The sequence below is a fragment of the Thunnus maccoyii genome, chromosome 5 (assembly GCF_910596095.1).
Source record: "Thunnus maccoyii chromosome 5, fThuMac1.1, whole genome shotgun sequence".
Lineage (NCBI taxonomy): Eukaryota > Metazoa > Chordata > Actinopteri > Scombriformes > Scombridae > Thunnus > Thunnus maccoyii.
In genome coordinates, this window is record NC_056537.1 from 4197045 (window position 1) to 4217037 (window position 19993).

The 19993-nt window shown below is 40.6% G+C and overlaps 2 protein-coding genes across 4 annotated transcripts in view; one reads left to right on the top strand and one right to left on the bottom strand.

The window, feature by feature from the left end:
* Positions 1-363: 363 nt before the first annotated feature.
* On the top strand, positions 364-15535 carry LOC121897080 (fibroblast growth factor receptor substrate 2-like). 2 transcript variants are annotated; one of them, XM_042411365.1, is made up of 7 exons: positions 364-835; positions 7706-7794; positions 7940-8031; positions 9506-9692; positions 12717-12851; positions 13694-13848; positions 13996-15535. In XM_042411365.1, the coding sequence occupies exons 3-7, from the start codon at positions 7966-7968 to the stop codon at positions 15046-15048; spliced, it is 1596 nt and encodes a 531-aa protein (XP_042267299.1). In that variant the 5' UTR covers positions 364-835; positions 7706-7794; positions 7940-7965; the 3' UTR covers positions 15049-15535. The 2 variants fall into 2 exon arrangements, with proteins under 2 accessions (XP_042267299.1, XP_042267298.1); XM_042411364.1 differs by having other exon boundaries at positions 365-835; positions 7714-7794.
* A 3537-nt stretch (positions 15536-19072) lies between these two features.
* Positions 19073-19993, bottom strand: part of nup160 (nucleoporin 160) — a 29825-nt gene continuing 28904 nt past the window's right edge. For both annotated transcript variants that reach the window (XM_042411352.1, XM_042411351.1), the window contains exon 34: positions 19073-19457. In XM_042411352.1, coding sequence (XP_042267286.1) covers positions 19374-19457 — 84 coding nt within the window. In that variant the 3' untranslated portion in view covers positions 19073-19373. The remainder of the gene's footprint in view (positions 19458-19993) is intronic.

Consider the following 19993-nt stretch of genomic DNA (forward strand, 5'->3'; position numbering starts at 1 on the left):
GTACTATTTTTTTTAATTTTTTTTTGGAAAAGAGGAATTGTTCAGAGAGAAGCATACTGTTAATGAAACGGCACAGAAGATGTAGAAATCTGTTATTTCTATGATTATTCATCCATAATGGAAGCATACCTGCTGCAACATGACTGTAAAGTCACTGTGAAGGAATGTGAGACAGAAATCTTCCTCTCTGTAACAGTTTAGTCTTTTGGCTTCATGTGAATATTATATTGTGTATGTGACATATCGTGACGCATTTCTGTGGGTGTTTGAATAAAACAAGTAATTATGTTTTTTCTGTTAGTCATTCATTATGTCCCCGCTGGGAGAGGCCCCGGCTGTCCCAAACCGCACCGCCTGCGCATGCGCTGTGCTCCGCGGCTTCACCACATTGAGCCTGCTGAACTCTCGGAAGTTTAGCCAAGTTGCAGTGATTTAGCCCAACAGGCTAGCAGCAGAAAGGACGGCGAGACCCGAGCAAACTTGCTTTTCAGGGAGGAAAAAGTGTATTTGGACGGAACCTCGCACCCCGCAGTGAACCACGGAGGACTATCGATGGATTTAAACCGTTTTTTATTGTTTCATTCGCGCAAACACGAGCGTTAGACACCTTTGAAAGAAGTTGTGATTGTTTTTTTTGGCGCTCTAGCAGCGCAGAGGAAAGATGGAGGCTCTGCTGGTGTAGCAGCGGGCTAACGCTAGCTGGCTTGTTGGGTTAACTGGCCAGCGTCGTTTTTTGGGGGAAGAGAGAGAGACAGAGAGAAATCGGAGCTGCTTCACAACTGTCTGAATGTCCGAAAAGTTTGGATGCTTTAATTCAACAAACTGACGGTGCCTTGTAAGTATGGCTTCATGAAATCGGCGGTTTATTTACATTTAGAGAGGTGTTCCCGGGACGCTAACTGTAGCCTCGGAGCTAATTAGGTAGCTGAAATCTGTGTTAGCTTATTCAACCAGCAGAGAGGTCAGTTAGCTCTGTGCTAACTAGCTGCCATTACACTATCACACCACACTGAGGGGAATGAAGCTCCGGCTAATCACAAAGTTACTCCAAACTGTAGCTGCCGCTGTACTTAACTTGTCCAAACTTGTGTAAGTTAGTTAGCAGTGCTGCCTGAGTGACTTAGTGTTGCTGAACAGCTGCTCCTGGTGTCTGATTTGTTCATTTCTGTGTTTATTTGACTGCCGAGCAGCTCGGCTGGTAAACACCCATACATGGTTAACTGGGAACACACCGCTCACACACCGTGTATGGACGTTTACTAGTTACTGGAAAGTGATAGTGAAAACTAGAGTAATGCTGCCCCATTGTGTCCTACACAGACTTAATTAAACCTGCTATCACAAGGCATGTTCAACAGGCCTGCAGTGTCATTACTGATTAAACTGATTCATTTTATAGGCAGTAATGTAGTTTATAATATGTGTAAAGTTATGTGAAATGCCAGTGACAAGCTACCAGAGCTTAAAGGCTAGGATCTCAATTTTAAAAGCGTGTCCTAAAACAACAGTCAGGTGTCCATATGAACAGTGAAAGAGGTTTTCCTCCTGTTCATACTGGCTATTAAAAGATCCCCTTCAAAATGTGCTTTCAGTGTAAGTGATGGAGGCCAAAATCCACAGTGTGTCCACACAGTCATTTTGTGCAGAATGCATTTAAAAGTGTATTTTAGGCTTCAGCAGTCTGAGTTAGTCATATCAAGTGGATATCTGCCACATTTACTTTTACTTTTTTAGCATTAAATTCCCTCTTTGTGTTTCCTTGGACAGTGTTTTCCTGTCGAGCTGTGGTGGAAATACAGTAACAGCAAGGCTAGGTCAAAACCTAGTATGTGGCTGCACCATGTATGAAACACTAGAGGGCTTTTAAAGGGCCCGTGAAATGAAAAATACATTTTCCTTCTTCTAATCCTGTGTTAACTGCTCTGTTATTTCTTGCTATATGCCAATTATATGTAGGAGTCATTTTTGAATATTTTTACATCAAAATCCCTGTCTTTCCTCTCTTCCTGTAAAACGGTTTCAAATGTTTGATGATTCATCCTGAAGTCAGGGGCGCTTACAAAAATTCATCCAATCAAATATGACTTTGGGCGACCAGCTAACCGCACCCATCATATAAAACCACACTTGACCGCTTGTGGGTCGTAGTAGCTAACAGAGCAATATAGAGAGAGAGATGGGAAGAGATGTGTGTTTGGATATCAGTGGGCAAAAACTTTCCTAAACAGTGTGGTTGAGGTCTAATTCATTCATCTCTCCATCATCTTCCTGATCTAACAACAGGTTTTGGTGTGTGTGTGTGTGGAGCCAACAGTCCTCTGTAGCACCGTTTCTCTCGGCATTTGCGTATAGCGCTAAACTTGCTAAGCCCTGCCGATCTCAGCAGTCCAATCAAATGCGAAGCATTTGATTTAAATCCCTCTTTTAACTGTACATCACTCAAATATTCTGTTTCACTGGGAAATACGTCACAGTACAGAAGCTAAAGACGCTGTAACTTCTGTTTCACTGGCGCTGCATCCGAAACCACATATTATACTCTTCACTACACACCAAATATGTGTACAATCATTCAACATACTTCTGTGTGAATAAACAGTGGTATGTATCTTTTTGGATACTCACTTCCTGGGAGCCTCTTTGCCAGTATGAGACACGTAACCATGGTAGCCGGTGCCAACCATAAAGTCTGAACTAATTTAAGAAATATATCACACCTAGCAAAGTGAAACCATCTACTTTCACTTAAATTGAAGCGTTATTGACGTTACGCCAGAGCTGCCTTGGTCACTGTCCACCATTGTCTGTTAGGTTGTTGTTGTCACTACTGCATTGCATTATGGGATATGCATGCATACTGTAATATTTCCCCGTAAACAGTATGCAATTCACATACTATTGGTTTCATACTGAGGATTCACATACTGTTAGCTTACTAAATAGCGTGTCAGTACGGATGCAGCCAGAGATTTTTTGAAACAGATACAGGAAGTGGCGGCATTCAGTTGACCAATGGTGTAACTTCATCACTCAGTCAGTCACGGACATTTGCGGTTATAGGGCTGCTCCTGCTGATGCTGTCCGGCCAAAAAGAGGGACTTTAGCGCTAAAAAGACTGTAAGGTTGAAAGATATCTACTTGATTTGACTCATTTGGACGCTGAAGCTTCATATTAGCTTCAGATAAACTTTTAAATACATTTTCACACAGAAGGAGGACTGTGGATTTTGTCCCCCATCACTTCCATTGTAAGTGCATTATGAAGGGATCTTCTAAGGGTCAGTATGAACAGGAGGAATGATTACAGCAAGAAAAACACGTTTCACTGTTCATTTGGGCTCCTGACTGTTGTTTTAAGACACACTAGAAAAAATTGTGAACTCGTCCTTTAAAGCGATGCCTAAAGTTTGTGTTTTCTGTCCAAAATCCTAAAACTTTGCTGCGATATGAGCCGGAGAAAAACAAACATCTCAAATATTAAAAAAAAAAAAAAAAAGCTGGAACTAACAAATGAAGGTTTTTTCACTGTTTCTGTGTCTGTCAGTCAACTACGGCTGTGAGGATCAGCTGATTAATCAATACGTGAACGAACAAACATACATCCATCCTCAGATGTCAGTGTCTGCTGCGTCTCAGATTTTCTGTTTTTCTCTGATTTCTATCTTTGTAAACTGAGTATCTTTTGGGTTTCAGACTGTCGCTGGTTAATTAAAAAAAAATAATCGACTAGTGCTGCAACAATTGTTTTCACGATCAATATTACTGTTATTTTTTTGATGAAACTTTTGCTCTACAAGACTTTGGATTCTGGGAAGTTGGAGGACGTTTTCTCACTATTTTCCAAAGTGGCTTCTTCTAAAGGCTCTTTGTGTCTGACCTACAGTCCCAAACACAGACTTTCCGTTCACAATAATCTAACACAGAGAAGCAGCAAATCTTCACATTTCAGAAACTTTTATTAAACTATAAATTCATTTTAATTTCAGCTCTATAACCAACAGATTAATTGATAATACTACCATCCCTACAAGTCATCAATTAGGATTTAATGTTTCTGCACCAGGGGCTGCAAATTAACACTTATTGTTATTATAAATTAATCATTTTGTTAATAAAATGTGAAGAAGTAGTGAAAAATGTCTTCATGTTTTCTCAGAGACCACAGTGACGTCTTCAGTTTGTTTTGGTCGACCAACAGAAGCTAAAAATAATCTGTTTTACCGTAAACTTTCACTTTTGATCTGAATAAACGGACTAATCGTTGCAGCTCCAGATTTGATGTCTTTCAATGAACTCGTGTTGATGTGATTAGTTGATTAATTGATTGGTTGATCAACAGAAAATGATTTGATAGTCAGTTAACTGTTTATTAATCAAAACCTTCAAATATTCTCTGTTACAGCTTATTTAATATCTCAGATGTTCTGCTTTTATCTGTAGTTATGAACTTAATATTACAATAGTTGCCAACTAGTAAATTAATTGACAGCTATTTTGATAATGATTAATTGTTTTGAGCTTTTTTTTTTTTTAAGAAAAATTCTCTTTCAGCTTCTTAAATGTGAATATTTTCTGGTTTCTTTAGACCTCTATGACAGTAAACTGAATAATGAGACATTTGAGGATGTCATGCTGGGCTCTGAGGAACAGTGATCAACATGTTTCACTGTTTTCTGGCATTTTATAGACCAAACTGGTGATTGATTAATAAAGAAAATAATCAACAGTTAAATTGATAATGAAAATAATCATTAGTTGCAGCGCTGCTTAATATATGTTGACTGTTGGTCGGACGGGTCATCTTGCACTCTGAGAAACCAAAAGACATTTTTCAGTGTTTTATGACATTTTATTTAATAAATACTTAATTAATAGAAGAATAATGAACAAAGTAATTGATAATGAAATATAATCACTAGATGCAGCTCTACAATCAACTCTTAAACTAAACCGTGGTTTCAACTAATGACAGATATCATTTTAACAATACTGGTGCTGCTTATCAATACTGATACTTATCAATACTCTTATTGAGACTACTCTCCATAATTTGGTGGAAAGTGAATAACTGCAGACTTATTTTTATAACCATCAGGGTTGTTGTCAACCAAAGAAAATCTTGGTCGACTCTTCAACCAATCGATTGGTAGATGGGGGGGGAAAAGCGACGTTCACGTAATATAAACAAGCCGAGTTAGCCCTCCGAGCTAACGCGTGCTAACTACGCTACGTCGTTAGTGGGTGATGTTTAGTGTAGGCAATGTTACACTCCTTCCTCCGTCTCAGACTCACCCTGGCTGGCGGTGGTCCCCTCGGCCTGCTGCTGCCTGTGCAGCAGTATCTTCTTCATCCTCTTCTTCATCTTTCTGGTTTATGGCGGGTGGCAACCAGCGTTAGGGTGCATTACCATTTGTCCAGGAGCTCGTCAGTATTTTGGTACTGACCAGGTCCGGACTGATACTGCGTTTTTGGGGCCGATACCAATATTAGGAAGTAAAGATATATTGGCTGATAATCTTATATATATATATATATATATATATATATATATATATATATATATATATATATATATATATATATATATATATATATATATATATATATATATACACATAAAAAAAAATTGCAGTGATCCATTAAATGTGATTATCAAACACTTGTGACAAAGATATGTAATGGAGGCGTGATATTTTACAGTTTAACAATAAATTTTATTGTATAAAATAACAAATGAAACAGTGAAATTCACTGGAAATTCAATGATTATAAATTACTATAAATAAAAAACATGAACATATATATTAAACTTGAATTAAGAAAAAGGATCAAATATACAAAATAAAAACAAATATCGGTGCAGATCAGACAACATATACGCCGATGCCGATATATCTGTGATAGACCGATATCGACCGATAATATCAGCTGACCAATATATCAGTCAGACTGGTACCAGTTCAGTACCAGTTCTTCATACCCATCCCTCGTTTCATCCCTGTGCAGTTCACACATCTGTAGTCCTGAAACATCAGTCCATCAACAGAAGGTTAATCAGCAGCTAATTTACAATTAATTCTTTTTTTTTTTTATTGGAAAAATTTAAAATAAATTCACAGGTTTGAGCTTCAGTTGTGTTTCCAGCTGTCCGACTATCATAGTAAACTGAGTTTATAGACTTTACTTTGGACTTCAGCAAAGCTGTGATTGACATTTTCACAATTTTCTGTCAGTTTGTAGACTAAATGAGAAAATAATGTGCACATTACACATAACCGATGGACTGATTGGCCGTCACTGGCTCGGCCAATCAGAGTCATGAGTAAATCCCTTTTAAACACGATCTTTCCCGCCCTGGCATCATTCATCCGTCGTACTCATTGTCATATTTACCGGTCCACGAAACAAACACAGGACGCTACATAATAAACAGTTCAGCTCCGTGTCTGTAGCAGACAGAAGGAGCTTCGACTGAAAACACAAACAAATATCTTAACGAGTACATTTCTGCACACAAGAGTTTATTATCAAGATCATCCACACTCACTGAAATGTTATTATAATAAATTCTCTCTGAGAATTTGATCCAATATGTGCCTAATTTTATATTTTTATATTTGTGTCGTATATCAACATTAAATATCTGTAACTAAATCTTAAGGGAACGTCACTGTCGTAGATATTATGTACACAATGAATAAATCATCAAAATGATGGTTGTTATAAGAGTTATTTTCATTTTTTGGCTGCCGGACCAGTAAAAATATACAAGATGCCAGTAAAACTCTGATCTACCGGCCAAGTGGGTCAGATCACATCAACGTTACACTGCATTAACTGTTCATTTAAATTTACAGCTGCAATGATTAATCAATAGGTCAATCGACGGAAAATTAATCTGCAATTACTTTGATAAGAGATTCATTGTTTCTGGTTTCTCAGATGTGAAAGTTTGCTGCTTTTCTTTGTCATTTATGTCATTAATTTAATGAACAAAACAAACAAATTAAAGACTTAATTAATCGACAACCATTTTTATAATCATTTTAGTTTGTTTTTAAGCAAAATCGCCCAAAAATGAGCTGGTTTCAGCATCTCAGATGTGATGATTTAATGCTTTTCTGTGTCATATATGACAGTAAACTGAATATCTTTGAGTTACGGGATGTTGATCAGACAGAACAAGACGTTTAAACACACTTCTTTGACTCTGTTATAGCAAGCAACAGCTCATCGATAAATCAATAATTAAAATAATAATTTGTTGCATTCCTTCACACGTTTACATGTTTTCAAACGTACCAGCCGCCCTCAGACGAGCACCTACAGTAACTGATGAAGCACGTCGCAGGCAGAGAGTTTGTCTGAACGTATAAACTGTTTGTAGATTTCACAAGTCGTCTCGCTCACTCATGTTTAGAGTTTGAGTCATATTTTTTAGCCCAAAAAAGCCAAACATTCATTGTTTCCAGCTTGTTAAGCTTAAACATTTGCTGCCTTTCATTGTCATATGTGACGGTTAAACTATTATAATATATAATATGTTCAGGTTTTAGTCTTTTGCTCGGACGAAACGAGACGTCGCCCACATGTTTGCTCAAATGATTCATTCGTTAATGAAGAAATGAAGCAACAGATTAATCAATAATGAAAATGTTTGCAGCTCCTCCTCTTGCTCATGTTATCTGTGAATCTGTGTGTCCAGAAGTGCAGTTCATGTGTGCAGAGCAACAAAAGCATGAGTGTCCCTCAGGCTCTGAGGATGGAACCAGGGCTACTGGAGGCAGGATCTAGGTGAGCCAAAACCTCCTACACACACACACACACACACACACACACACACACACACACACACACACACACACGTTCGGCTTTAATATCAACTCTCAACTCTTAACGTCTCTTTTTTTTTTTGTTTGTCCCCCCCCCCCTCTACCAGACATCAGATGGTGCTCTGAAGAAGCCATGGGTAGCTGTTTAAGCTGTCCAGAGAAAGAGTCAATTCCAGATAATCATCAAAGTAAATTCAAGGTGAGTTCGTGCCTCTGCCTGCCCCAACAGCGACCTCAGAGTCAGGAGGAGTCTGTCAACACACACCCTGGATTATTCACTAATGACTGTGGTCAGGACGTTTCACAAACTCGGCTCATTACTCTTTCTCAATCTCCCAAAGGGGTTTTTTTTTTTTTCTTCTTTCTGTCAGAGCTTCACCTCAACATTGTCTCACTTTGCTTCTGTTTGATTTTACGCCCACGTAGTCAAACAGTAGGAACGCTTCATGTGTCTGCTTTAAGTTTTTTATGAATATTTGATTTAGTTTTCTTGAATAATTAAAACAAAACAAGGTGGATGTATACGATCATTTCATCAGATTTACTGAGTTTAAACTGTCGCTGGTTTCAGTAACTCGTCTATGAACTGGTGTAAGGAGCCCTTTAGTAAATCGTTTGCACAGACTTGCAGAAAACACATTTCATCATTTAACACTCAGGTGGAAACAGTTTTTACTGATGGATCAGTTGTGTTGTCGTGAACGATCATTTTCTTGTGTCAGTTTGTATTTGCTTGTTGAGTCTGGAGCTGCAACGATCAGCTGACGAATCAATTAATCCATCAACAGAACATGATCCAGTATCTATTTTGATAATCGAATAATCGTTTTAAGCAGAAATGTCAAATATTTGCTGGTTTCAGCTGCTTGGATGTGAAGATTTGCTGTTTTTCTGTGTCATATATGACATCTGTTCATTTCTCAAGTATTTTTTGTGGTGGCTTAAAAACAGTGAATGCTGTTATTTTAGCATTTCATTGACTGAACGATTATGCAACAAAATAATCAGCAAATGAACCGGTAATGATAATAATCATTAGTTGCAGCTCTAGTTGAGTTTAGTGTATTTTAAATGCTCCTCTGGGACAGAGAATAACATTAGCTCAGAATGTAAACAGTGTGGCAGTGTAGCATCCTATCACACTAAATATGTCCTCACACTAGTAAACACTAGATAAACTCTGTAATGATAACAGAGTGTAATGTGTTGGTTGTGGCTCGTAGTGATGAACCTACAGTGACTCTGCAGCTCCTCTCGGCTTTACGGAGCTTTATAGTGAGTTTCAGCTTGTTGTTTATCTGTTCTGGTTCACTCTCAGCGCTCTCATAGCGTCGTTTTCAGAGAAAAAGCTGTAAAAAGCCGCTGTACACTACCTGCTCAGCACCAAACAGACACAGTTAGCTGTAGACTAGCTGGTGAACATAGTGGAGCATTTAGCAGCTAAAGAGCCAGATATTTCCCTCAGGAGTTGGTAGAGAGTAAAAACAGCTAAAAGAGAGTGAATATTGGACAGAAACACGACTCCATATGACAAAAACAAGTGGACACAACATCAGTTAGTTGCTCCACTGACCAGTGTTCCCAACAGGATTTCTCCAGTAAGAATATTTCCTGTAAATGGTCGTTGTCGTTCAGTTTTAATGTTTTGTGTTCTTTCATTTTGTTAAACCCAGGTGATCAACGTGGACGACGATGGGAACGAGCTGGGCTCTGGTGTGATGGAGCTGACCGACGCCGAGCTGGTCCTCCACACCCATCGCCGTGACGACGTCAGGTGGCCTTACCTGTGCCTACGGCGCTATGGCTATGACTCCAACCTCTTCTCCTTTGAGAGCGGCCGACGCTGCCAGACGGGTCAAGGTACGTCCATCTCCTTTAGTCGACAAGGTTATTCTGGTGAGAGGAAGAGGAGGACAGAAGATGAAGGCTGTAGCGTCCAGCCTCTTGGTTTAAGTAGAGTCAGCAGCAGCAGCAGCTCTGGTTTCATGTGTGCTTTGTTTAAAAAGGAAGATGATGTGTTTGTTGAAGCAGAATCAGGTCTATTGCCAAGTAGGTTTGCACATAAAAGGAATTTGCTTTGGTGTTGTTGTGGTGCGTAAAAATATATACACAAAGTTAATTAATCCTAAATAATATAAAAGTGAGAGGAGCTGCTACAGGTTTAAATTTAAAATATTAAATAGAAGAGAAGAGATGAAATGAAAACATTGACCAGGAGTAAACAGTAGGTGCAGTGTGTATTAATTATTAATAATAATAATAACACAAGTAGCGTTAATGTAAAGCATCATGTAAGATCCCAGATGTGAGATTGTTTTTACGTTAATATAACATGTAATGTCCATGGGGGGTTGGGGGGTCAGTGGGGGTCCCGGGCCTTGTTGATGAGGCTGGCTGCAGACAGGAAGTGGCGAGAGGTTTTAGTCTTGACAGACAGCAGCCGGAGAAAGAATATAGAGAGAAAACTGCAGGTGATCATCTAAACAATATGGAGATAGTAATAAAGAAGGAAAGAAAGTCGTCTTCTGCTCAGACTGTTCAGCAGTAAACACACAGAACACAACTATCTTAAAGTCTCACTCCACTCAAAAAACATGTTCTTCGGGCTTCATGTGCAGAATTTATTTTGATCTGCTGAAAGTGGAACGTTTCTCCGAGCACATTGAAAATCAGATTTTTTAAGGGGCGGGGCCTACGAGCAGGATCTGTGACATCACGACTAGTTTTGAAAGCCGGTCGTGGTTGATATTCACCTTACACAAGTGTGATGTGGAAACTTGAAGCCTCTAATGAGAGAAAGGACTTTACTGTGAAGTAGGAGACATCTTGTGTCCAGCTGTTAAACTTCTGAGATGAAATTTAATGTATTTTCATATATTGTGGAATTTTTAATGAGGTAGAAGGAGTAGATGACATTTTAAAGATTTTAACGTTGTAAATTTGAACTTATCAAACACACATTATTGTTCCAAGCAGAGTTTTTTTGTCTTAATACATGTCTGAAGAGGAATCTTTAAAATGATTGATGTGCTCACAGTGATAAGATGTTGATGTTTAGCATGTCCACTATATTAGCTTAGCGTGTTAGCATGCTAACATTTGCTAATTAGCACTAAATTAAATGTCATTAGTTTTGCAGCTATTTGATCATAAACTAAACTATTGAAACAGTCAGAGGATCAAAGGTGTGTGAATCAACTAGTTGAGATATTTGAATAAAGAGTTGAAATGTGAACCTGCTGGTGGCGCTAGAGGGAAAGGTCAGAGGTCAGACTGTGTTTGACATGTTTCTGCTGTATTCCCACGCTGTCATACGGATGACGTGCAGACAGCGGGGGGTTTGGGAGGGGGTCAGTAGGTCCGAGGGTTCGGTAAGTCTCAGTGTGTTCCCTTCTCATCCGCCCCCCCCCCCAACCAGCCAATACTGTGATCACACGTCCAGTATTGATTATTACAGTACTGAGTGTGTGGTGAGACAGGAAGTAAAGCCTGTATTAGTGTTGTTTCTCCCTGCGTGCAGTCGCCTGGTTTGTCCCTCACGTGTTGCCGTTACTGTGGTTTTTCCCTCCTCGTAGTTCCTCCCTCGGTCCAGCCTGTCGTCTGACGGGGAGCTGAAGCTTCAGATTATTGTCATTATTGATCATTCACTGCATGTTTTTGATCTGTAATGATGATTTCTGTTGTTAAAGTGTCCTCGCTCCTGTGAATGGGATTCATTTAACTTATAATATTTATTATAATTAAAGGTTATAAAGAGTCAAACATGAAGACATAACATTGGTGAGAGCTCAGTGTTTTTCCTGATTGGTCGATTTATTCCATCAACAGAAAATGAACTATTTTGATTAGTTATTAATCATTTAAGTGATGAGTTTTTTTTAAGCAAAACTATCAAATGTTTGATGGTTCCAGCTTCTCAAATGTGAAGATATGTGATTTATCTTTTTTTATTTTGAGTTGTGGACTGTTGCTCTGACAAAAAAATCAATTTGAAGACGTCACCTTTGGCTTAGAGAAAATATAACGTTGTCACTTTTTAAAAAAAAAAAAAAATTTATAGACTGATTAATTAGTTGAGACGATAATTAACAGATTAATGCTGCAACCAATGATTATTATCATTGATTTATCTGTCAGTTATTTTTGTAAGTTTATGTAAAACCAAAACATGTCTTTAAAATCCGGGGTTTTGTCTTCAAATCTCTTGATTTGTCCGACCAACAGTCCAATGAAATTCAGTTTATGATGATATAAAACAGAGAAATGCATTAAATCCTCATATTTTTACTTTACAAACACTTGAATAATGTATTTATTCTGATATAAAACAGTCTGTTGTTAAGTTGTCGTCTGATTAGAAAACAATCACTTTCTGTTAATCGACTCGTCATTACAGTAGCAGTATAACTGAGTATAAAAGATAATAAAATGTATATATCTATTGTTATATGTGTAGTAATTGACTCCAGGCTTCATGTGGAGTTTTGAGAAGATAAATCCGTAGCTGAGTTTTCATCGTTGGTCCATTTAGCAGCTTTCTGCCACATTCTGACTTTCTCTTCAAACAGTGAAACTGGCAGCAGATCACTGCCAGTGAAAGAGTCCAAACAGTGAAGAGTCTGCAGGAGGAGGCTCCAACTGTTTGTGTAGAAGGTTTTCAGAGATTAGAGAGAGATGGTGAGAGATGAAGCATGTCTGCTAATATCTGCAGCACAGAGACCTGCGTTCTCCTCAACATGTCTTCTCTGCTTTCTCTTTAGTTTACATACTAAACAAAACTCCATGGTGTTTAGTAATGATGTGGATCGTTAAGAGAAGTTTGATGATGTTATTTTTTCTGCTGAACAGCAGCTGAGTGTTTTCTTGTATCCGCGGTGTCTTCAGGTATCTTCGCCTTCAAATGTTCCCGAGCCGAGGAGATCTTCAACATGCTGCAGGAGGTGATGCACAGCCACAGCATCAGTGTGGTGGAGGAGGCCGTGCTGGAGCCCAACCACCAGGCCGCTCACACTCCTGCAGGTACACACACACACCTTATACACACTCCTGCAGGTACACACACACACACACACACACACACACACACACACCTTATACACACTCCTGCAGGTACACACACACACACACACACACACACCTTATACACACTCCTGCAGGTATACACACACACACCTTATACACACTCCTGCAGGTATACACACACACCTTATACACACTCCTGCAGGTATACACACACACCTTATACACACTCCTGCAGGTACACACACACCTTATACACACTCCTGCAGGTACACACACACCTTATACACACTCCTGCAGGTACACACACACACACCTCATACACACTCCTGCAGGTACACACACACACCTCATACACACTCCTGCAGGTACACACACACACCTTATACACACTCCTGCAGGTATAAACACACACCTCATACACACTCCTGCAGGTACACACACACACCTCATACACACTCCTGCAGGTACACACACACACCTCATACACACTCCTGCAGGTACACACACACCTCATACACACTCCTGCAGGTATACACACACACCTTATACACACTCCTGCAGGTACACACACACACCTCATACACACTCCTGCAGGTATAAACACACACACCTCATACACACTCCTGCAGGTATACACACATTTTGACATTACCGCTGTTTGTTACATGTTTCTACTTTTTCCTCTTCTGAATACTTGAAACATTAAAGTGCACGTGTCTCCCTCTGTGTGTGTGTGTGTGTGTGTGTGTGTGTGTGTGTGTGTGTGTGTGTGTGTGTGTGTGTGTGTGTGTGTGTGTGTGTGTGTGTGTGTGTGTGTGTGTGTGTGTGTGCGTGTGTAGCTCTCGGGTACTCGGTGCCAAACGGTGGGACCCGGATCCCCTCTGTGGGCGAGGCCCCGTCTCACCCCTCCACCCGCCACCCGTCTGTGGCCAGCACCCGTCTGCCCTCTGTGGGAGAAGAGTCCACTCATCCTCTACTGGTGGCTGATGAAGCGGTAAGATGAAGTACTGACTGCAGTACTTCTGCTGACTTTACAGTAAAAGTACAAGTATTATCAGCTTCATGTAGTTAAAGTATCACAGTACCAGTAGTGTTATTATTAGATTATGAGATTGTGTTAATGCAGTTTTTGTGGCTTCAGGTTCACACCTATGTAAACACCACGGGGCTCCTGGAGGAGCAGCCCAGCCCGCTGACCGTCACCACCCCGCTGGAGAGTCCCACCTCTCCCCAGTCTCAGTGCCCGCCAACCCCACCGCCTCCTCCTAGGGTCCGCACCGAGCCGCCGGCCCTGCCCCCGCAGCCGGAGCCCCAGGTGCTGCTGGAGCCGCAGGGCGTGCGCTTCGTGCTGGGCCCCACCCCCGTTCAGAGGCAGCTGATGGAGAAGGAGAAGGAGAAGCGTCAGCAGGAGACGCAGGAGGTCGAGGAGCCCCGAGAGACTAACGGCCACACGGAGGAGGCCCCCGCTGAGGCCGAGCCGACCCCCCTACACTCCAACGGCTCCTCGTCCAATCCGGCCACGGCTCCTCGACGCCACCGCCCGCCCCCACTCACCCCCGACCTGCAGAATGTCAACAACTCAGCCCAGCGGCGCACCGCCCTGCTGGACTATGAGAACCTGCCGGCGCTGCCGCCGGTGTGGGAGGCGAGGAAGCCGAGCTCGGAGGAGGAGGAGAACTGCAGCCTGAAAACGCCGTCGCTCAACGGCTACAACCACCAGCAGCAGCAGCACAGCCTGCTGCACCACTCCTACTCCCACCCGCTGTCCGCCGCCCTCGAGTCCTCGCACAACTACGTCAACACCGAGAACGTGACGGCGCCGCTCAGCGCCCACCGGCCCGACACGGCCCGCCGCCGCACCGACGGACCCACCATCTTCAACTTTGACTTCCGCCGGCCGCCGCTGCCGGGCCACCCGGAGCCGCCCAAAACGCTCAACTACATCGAGGTGGAGATGGACAACAGCTGTGGCAACAAAGGCGCGTCGGACGGCAGCAACCCCCACACGCCGCGCACCCCCACCTCCCCGCTGCCCCCCACGACCCCCACCCGCCGCACCGAGCTCTACGCCCTCATCGACATCGAGCGCACCGCCGCCATGTCCAACCTGCAGAAGGCCCGGCCGCGAGACGACGGCACGTCACGCAAGACGCGGCACAACAGCACGGAGCTGCCCACCAAAAGCACTGTGTGACCCCGCCCCCTTCCCCCCTCCTCCCCCTCCCTCCCCCCTCCTCCCCTCACCTGCTCACACACACACACACACACACACGTGCTTTTTTTCAAGTACCAAACTTTATTGTCCACAGCGGAGACGCAGGAAGAGACTCGCCTGAGAAAGTCTTACAATGAGTTACCTGACTTCTTCTGTGGTCACCTGGTGATGAACACGTATAGCAGTTTGTTCCTCTGGTGACGTGATACCTCCTCTTCACCGCACAGAGCGTGGTGGTGATGATGATGATGATGATGATGATGATGATGATGATGATGATGATGACTGCATTCCTCCCTCTCCTCCTTATATGGTACAAATCAGTATTACTGAACAAAGCATTCCATTTAGCTCTTTTTATATGATTCACTACATGCTGCTGTAAGTTCATGGTACACTACATTATGTTTCTGACTATGTACAGTAGATTCTGGCACAATAAATGTCTGTTCTGTTTTTATTTGTACTCTGTGGAGAAGACGACTCGCTTCACTCTTCATCTGTGTGTCGACTCGATTAGAAGTGATTGATTGAAGGTTTTATTTTTGAAAAGAGAGAAAGAATCAGTATTAATCTAAATCAATAGAAACAAGTCCGTCTTTAATTAGGAATAATTAGAGACGTTGAGATCACATGACTCGACTCTTCTCCAGCTGACTCACTCTGCTTTATTCTATTGATCAGTCATGTGACTTATAGATCAATATTAAGTGAACAGAAGCAAAAGAAAAGTTTAAAAATAATATTTAGTTTAAATTTATTTATTTTCAGGTAGAAAATTTAAAAGTTTCTCACCAGAACTTTTTTCTTTTTCTTATTTAAAGGATCATTTGACAGGTGATCAGACTGATCGATTCCTCTCAGACTGGATTGATTGATTATCTTTTTGTAACTCGATTGTTCAAGTTTAAATTCTTCATCTTGACTTTTAGCGTCTGATTATATAATTTGAGCAACAGGATTCTTTTTTTAAGGTTTAAAATCAGTGTGTTTCTAGACTGTAGGAACTAAATTACTGCAGATTAACCTCGTTAATCTGTGGGATTAAATATGTGTCATAATAATCAAACAAAAAACGTATGAATTGAAAGTTAATCATCTTCGATTTATTCATTTTACTTGATTCTTTGGAGATTTTGTTCAATTATTATGATACAAATTTAATCCCATATTAACCCCAATCTTAATTTTTGAAGCTCTGTTTACTGGTCAGATTCTCGGTGCTGGAAACCAGTTTGTCTACTGGCGACTTTTTAGTCATTTTAATTTGTTTTAATCTGAGTTCAGATTGAATCATTTGAAACACGAGGACGCGTCGCTCCGTCTAATCTCTTCTTGTAAAAAGCTGATCGGCTTTTCTTCTGGTGATTTTTTTGGCTTGTGAAAAATGCAAGACGCCAGAGTTTAAAGAATTATTTTTCTTATTGTTTGGAGCCGAACCAGCAATGAATCTACTTACAAGTATTGTGTGTGTGTGTGTGTGTGTGTGTGTGTGTGTGTGAGAGAGCCTGAAACATCTTATTCCTTTGTCTTTGTGTCCAAAAACGTTTAAAAACTCATCAGTGAGCCAAACCGCTGCACTGGGTGACACGTTCCTTCATTACGAGGCTCCAAAGACTCATAACGGTGTCGAGTTTTTCAGTCTCTGGAAAGTATTCGTGTGTCAGGAAGAAGCCACCGAGCGCGTGTCTGTCTAGGTAACCCTAGATCTGTGAAACTCTCGCTTAATTCGTACGCGTCGTTTCCACAAAAAACATGTCAGGATTATCATCTAGACAAAATTAACAACGTCTGAGTGTGAAGAAACGGGCGTCGTTGAGAACCGCGTCCTCTTCCTGACACGGAAATACTTTCCAGAGAGTGAAAACTTGATCACTGTTATTAGTCTTTGGAGACGTTTCTAAATAAACTAAAGTAACCGAACTCTTTATAATGAAGGAACGTGTCTACAGCACAGAGGAATCAGATATATCAGGCTTTAGATACACACATTATACTTGTAAGTAGATAGTTTATTGTTGGTTTATTGTTAGATTTGTTGACAATACGAAAAATATATAAAATCAGCAGATTGATCCTTTAAAGTTTTATTTTGAAGAGTAAATATGTCACGACTGAAGGAAACGTTTCAGGTTTTTATTTCAAGGGAAGCAGTTTGGATCAGAGGGAGGAAGTGTGTCTCCATGACAACAAGCATCCACCTGCTGAAGAGCCCCTGACCTGTGACTCCACTGAGGAGGAGGAGGAGGAGGAGGAGGAGGAGGAGGATGAGTGTGGATCCAGTCAGTTTAAAGGTATAAAACAGCCTCAGTGTGGTTTTAATGCTAATGAGAGAACAAACAGTCCTGCTGCTGATATGAAGCTCATCATGTTCAGACGTCTGGTCGCTGTCGTCGTTCTTCATGTTCACACTGATCCTTCTGAGAGCGACTTCAGTGTCAGTGATGAAGGACACGATTCACAGTCGCTCTCTGTTTAAATGATCTGAGGATTCATCGGTCACAGTTTAACAAATCAATCTTCTAAAGTTAACGTCTGTTTTTGTGCTTCAACAGACCGACTATAAGATACGAGGATGAGAATCGTTTGGATTTTATCAACACTTGTAGTATTATTGATGCTCCTTATTGGTTTAATTACTAAAATAATGTATTCTTGAAAATTATTAAAATAAATTCAGAACAGGATTAGAATTTATTCACTAATTATTGTTTGTAGAGCAGCAACAGCATCAATATCTCCCTGGAATCTAATCAGAAATCTCTATAATAGTTAATATTCTTGACATCAAACATCTCGTCGTGTGCCGCTGACGTAGATTCACTCTTGATCTGGTCTGGTAGTTAAAAGGAGGAGCAGCTGGTCTGAGAGTCTCAGAGTTTGACTAATTTTAAGATAAACGACTCTTCATCAGACAAAAGTTAGTTTGAAAAGCTACTAAAAGGACCCTGAGGTCAGATAGTTTTGGTAAAATTTTTAAAAACACACTTGAATTCAGAGATCTGTGAAGCCTCAGAGGGAACAAGAAGGAAAAAATAACTAATTCACACTCAAGATCTAATAATTTGTGCTCTCGAGTTAACTGAATTCTTCCTCGTGTCGTTCTCTCATCCTGCGTTCATCTTCACTATGGATCACCTGGATTTAACCCATAAGAACCCCGGACCCAGTTCTCCTTAAAGGAAAATGATGGGGAATATAAAACAGACCACAAGCAACACATTTCTACCTTCAGTGTCAAAGATCTGTAATGTCACATATACGTCACAACGATATTTACTAACTAGTGTGTCTAAGAAATGTGGTGAGAACAGGTTAAATGTAATACAGGACGTCTTATTAAAGCATCAGAATTGTTAAATGGGTTGAAACTTACCTTTAGTAACACACTGCCGTTTTGGAAGTGATGTCATGGGTACACACATTGTCACATGACTGCACCAGGATGTTCAGTAGATGTCACTTCGGGACTTCATGAGTTAAAATCAAGGATAAAACCAGAACATTTGAAGGGTTGGTGACACTTGTGTGGGTTCTTCTGGGTTAATAAGGTTTTATTTTGATCTTGGACGAAGATATGTGTTGACACTTAAACACAACTGTTGTCTCTCAGATCCCTTACACTTGTTCTACGGGATAAAGGCCGTAAACACATTATACATGTATTATAGTCTCTTATTACATCCGTAGTTGTGGAGCGTTTCCTGGCTGTCTTGGATCAATAACTGATGAAGTTAAAGGGGAAACGTCTTCATCGCTTTCGTCAAACTTCTGGCTGAATAAATGCATTTGGTGCCTTTTACAAGAAGGAGAATTACAGGCAAATGATCAAATTTAGAGCACAAATTACTAAATTGAAAGCCCTAATTAAGTTGAGAGCATCAATTTTACTAAACTGGGAGCACAAATTACTAAATCAGGAGCACAAATTATTAAATTGAGAGCAGGTATCTGTTATTCTTTCTCTCTTTGATTCAGTTTATTGACGAGAGACTCAAAGAAATGAAGGAAAACTTTTAATTTCATCACAATTTACAACAAATCTGCTGGAAAACCGTACAAAAAGACCATTATTACAATATGCTTATAAAAACTAAACAAATCCACCTTTTCTTTTATATATGTAACCACGTGCACGAGTCGCTGAATATTTACATTAATTAATAAGTGAACCAGTTTATTGATTTTACACCTGACAAACAAAAACGTCCATAAAAAAAGTGAATTTCAAACGAACACGTTTGAGATGCGGCGCGACAAAGACAGTCTGATGATGTCATATTTCTGTTCCCGTTGTCGAGAGTTTAACGAGCGAGGAGTCGTCGTCGGCTCGTCTGATCCACCAGCTTGTGATAATCATCCAGTTTGTCTCGAAGTTTGTTGTAAATCTGAAAAAAAAAACAAAAGAAGAAGAAGGTTTCATGAATAAAACGGTTCATTCATGTAGAAGAGGAGGAAGTTACTGCAGTCTGAACACTTCTTAGACCTTTAACATATTATTTACTCTTATAATATAATATCTAAAACACACTCTGGATTACTTTTGATACTTTATCTGATTGATAACTTTGGTTTTTTAACCAATACTTCTCTATTAAACTGCTGCTGACTCATCATTTCCTGTTGCTGCTTCACAATAAAAGACCTCACCTGGACAAACAAGCGGTGGCTTTTATTGTGAAGCAGCAACAGGAAATACATTGTTCTTCACTGATGTTAGTTCTGACTTTTTATCAGCGGATTAAAAACAGTTTGGAACATTTTACAGTGTAAAAATAACACCGAACAGTCACCGTTATCAGTCAGCTGACATAAACACTGATACCGATTGATCTGTGATCAGCTGATATCAGCCTGATCGATAAATCAGGACACCAACTCATCATCCAGGTAAACTACACCTGTCGATGTCCTGCTGTCTGTC

What these genes read in the sequence shown, in the direction of transcription:
- LOC121897080 (XM_042411365.1), top strand. Translation starts at nt 7,966, where the DNA reads ATGGGTAGCTGTTTAAGCTGTCCAGAGAAAGAGTCAATTCCAGATAAT. An exon ending in ACGCTGCCAGACGGGTCAAG is followed by an intron (nt 9,693 to 12,716) that starts GTACGTCCATCT and finishes CGGTGTCTTCAG; the next exon opens with GTATCTTCGCCTTCAAATGT. An exon ending in GGCCGCTCACACTCCTGCAG is followed by an intron (nt 12,852 to 13,693) that starts GTACACACACAC and finishes GTGCGTGTGTAG; the next exon opens with CTCTCGGGTACTCGGTGCCA.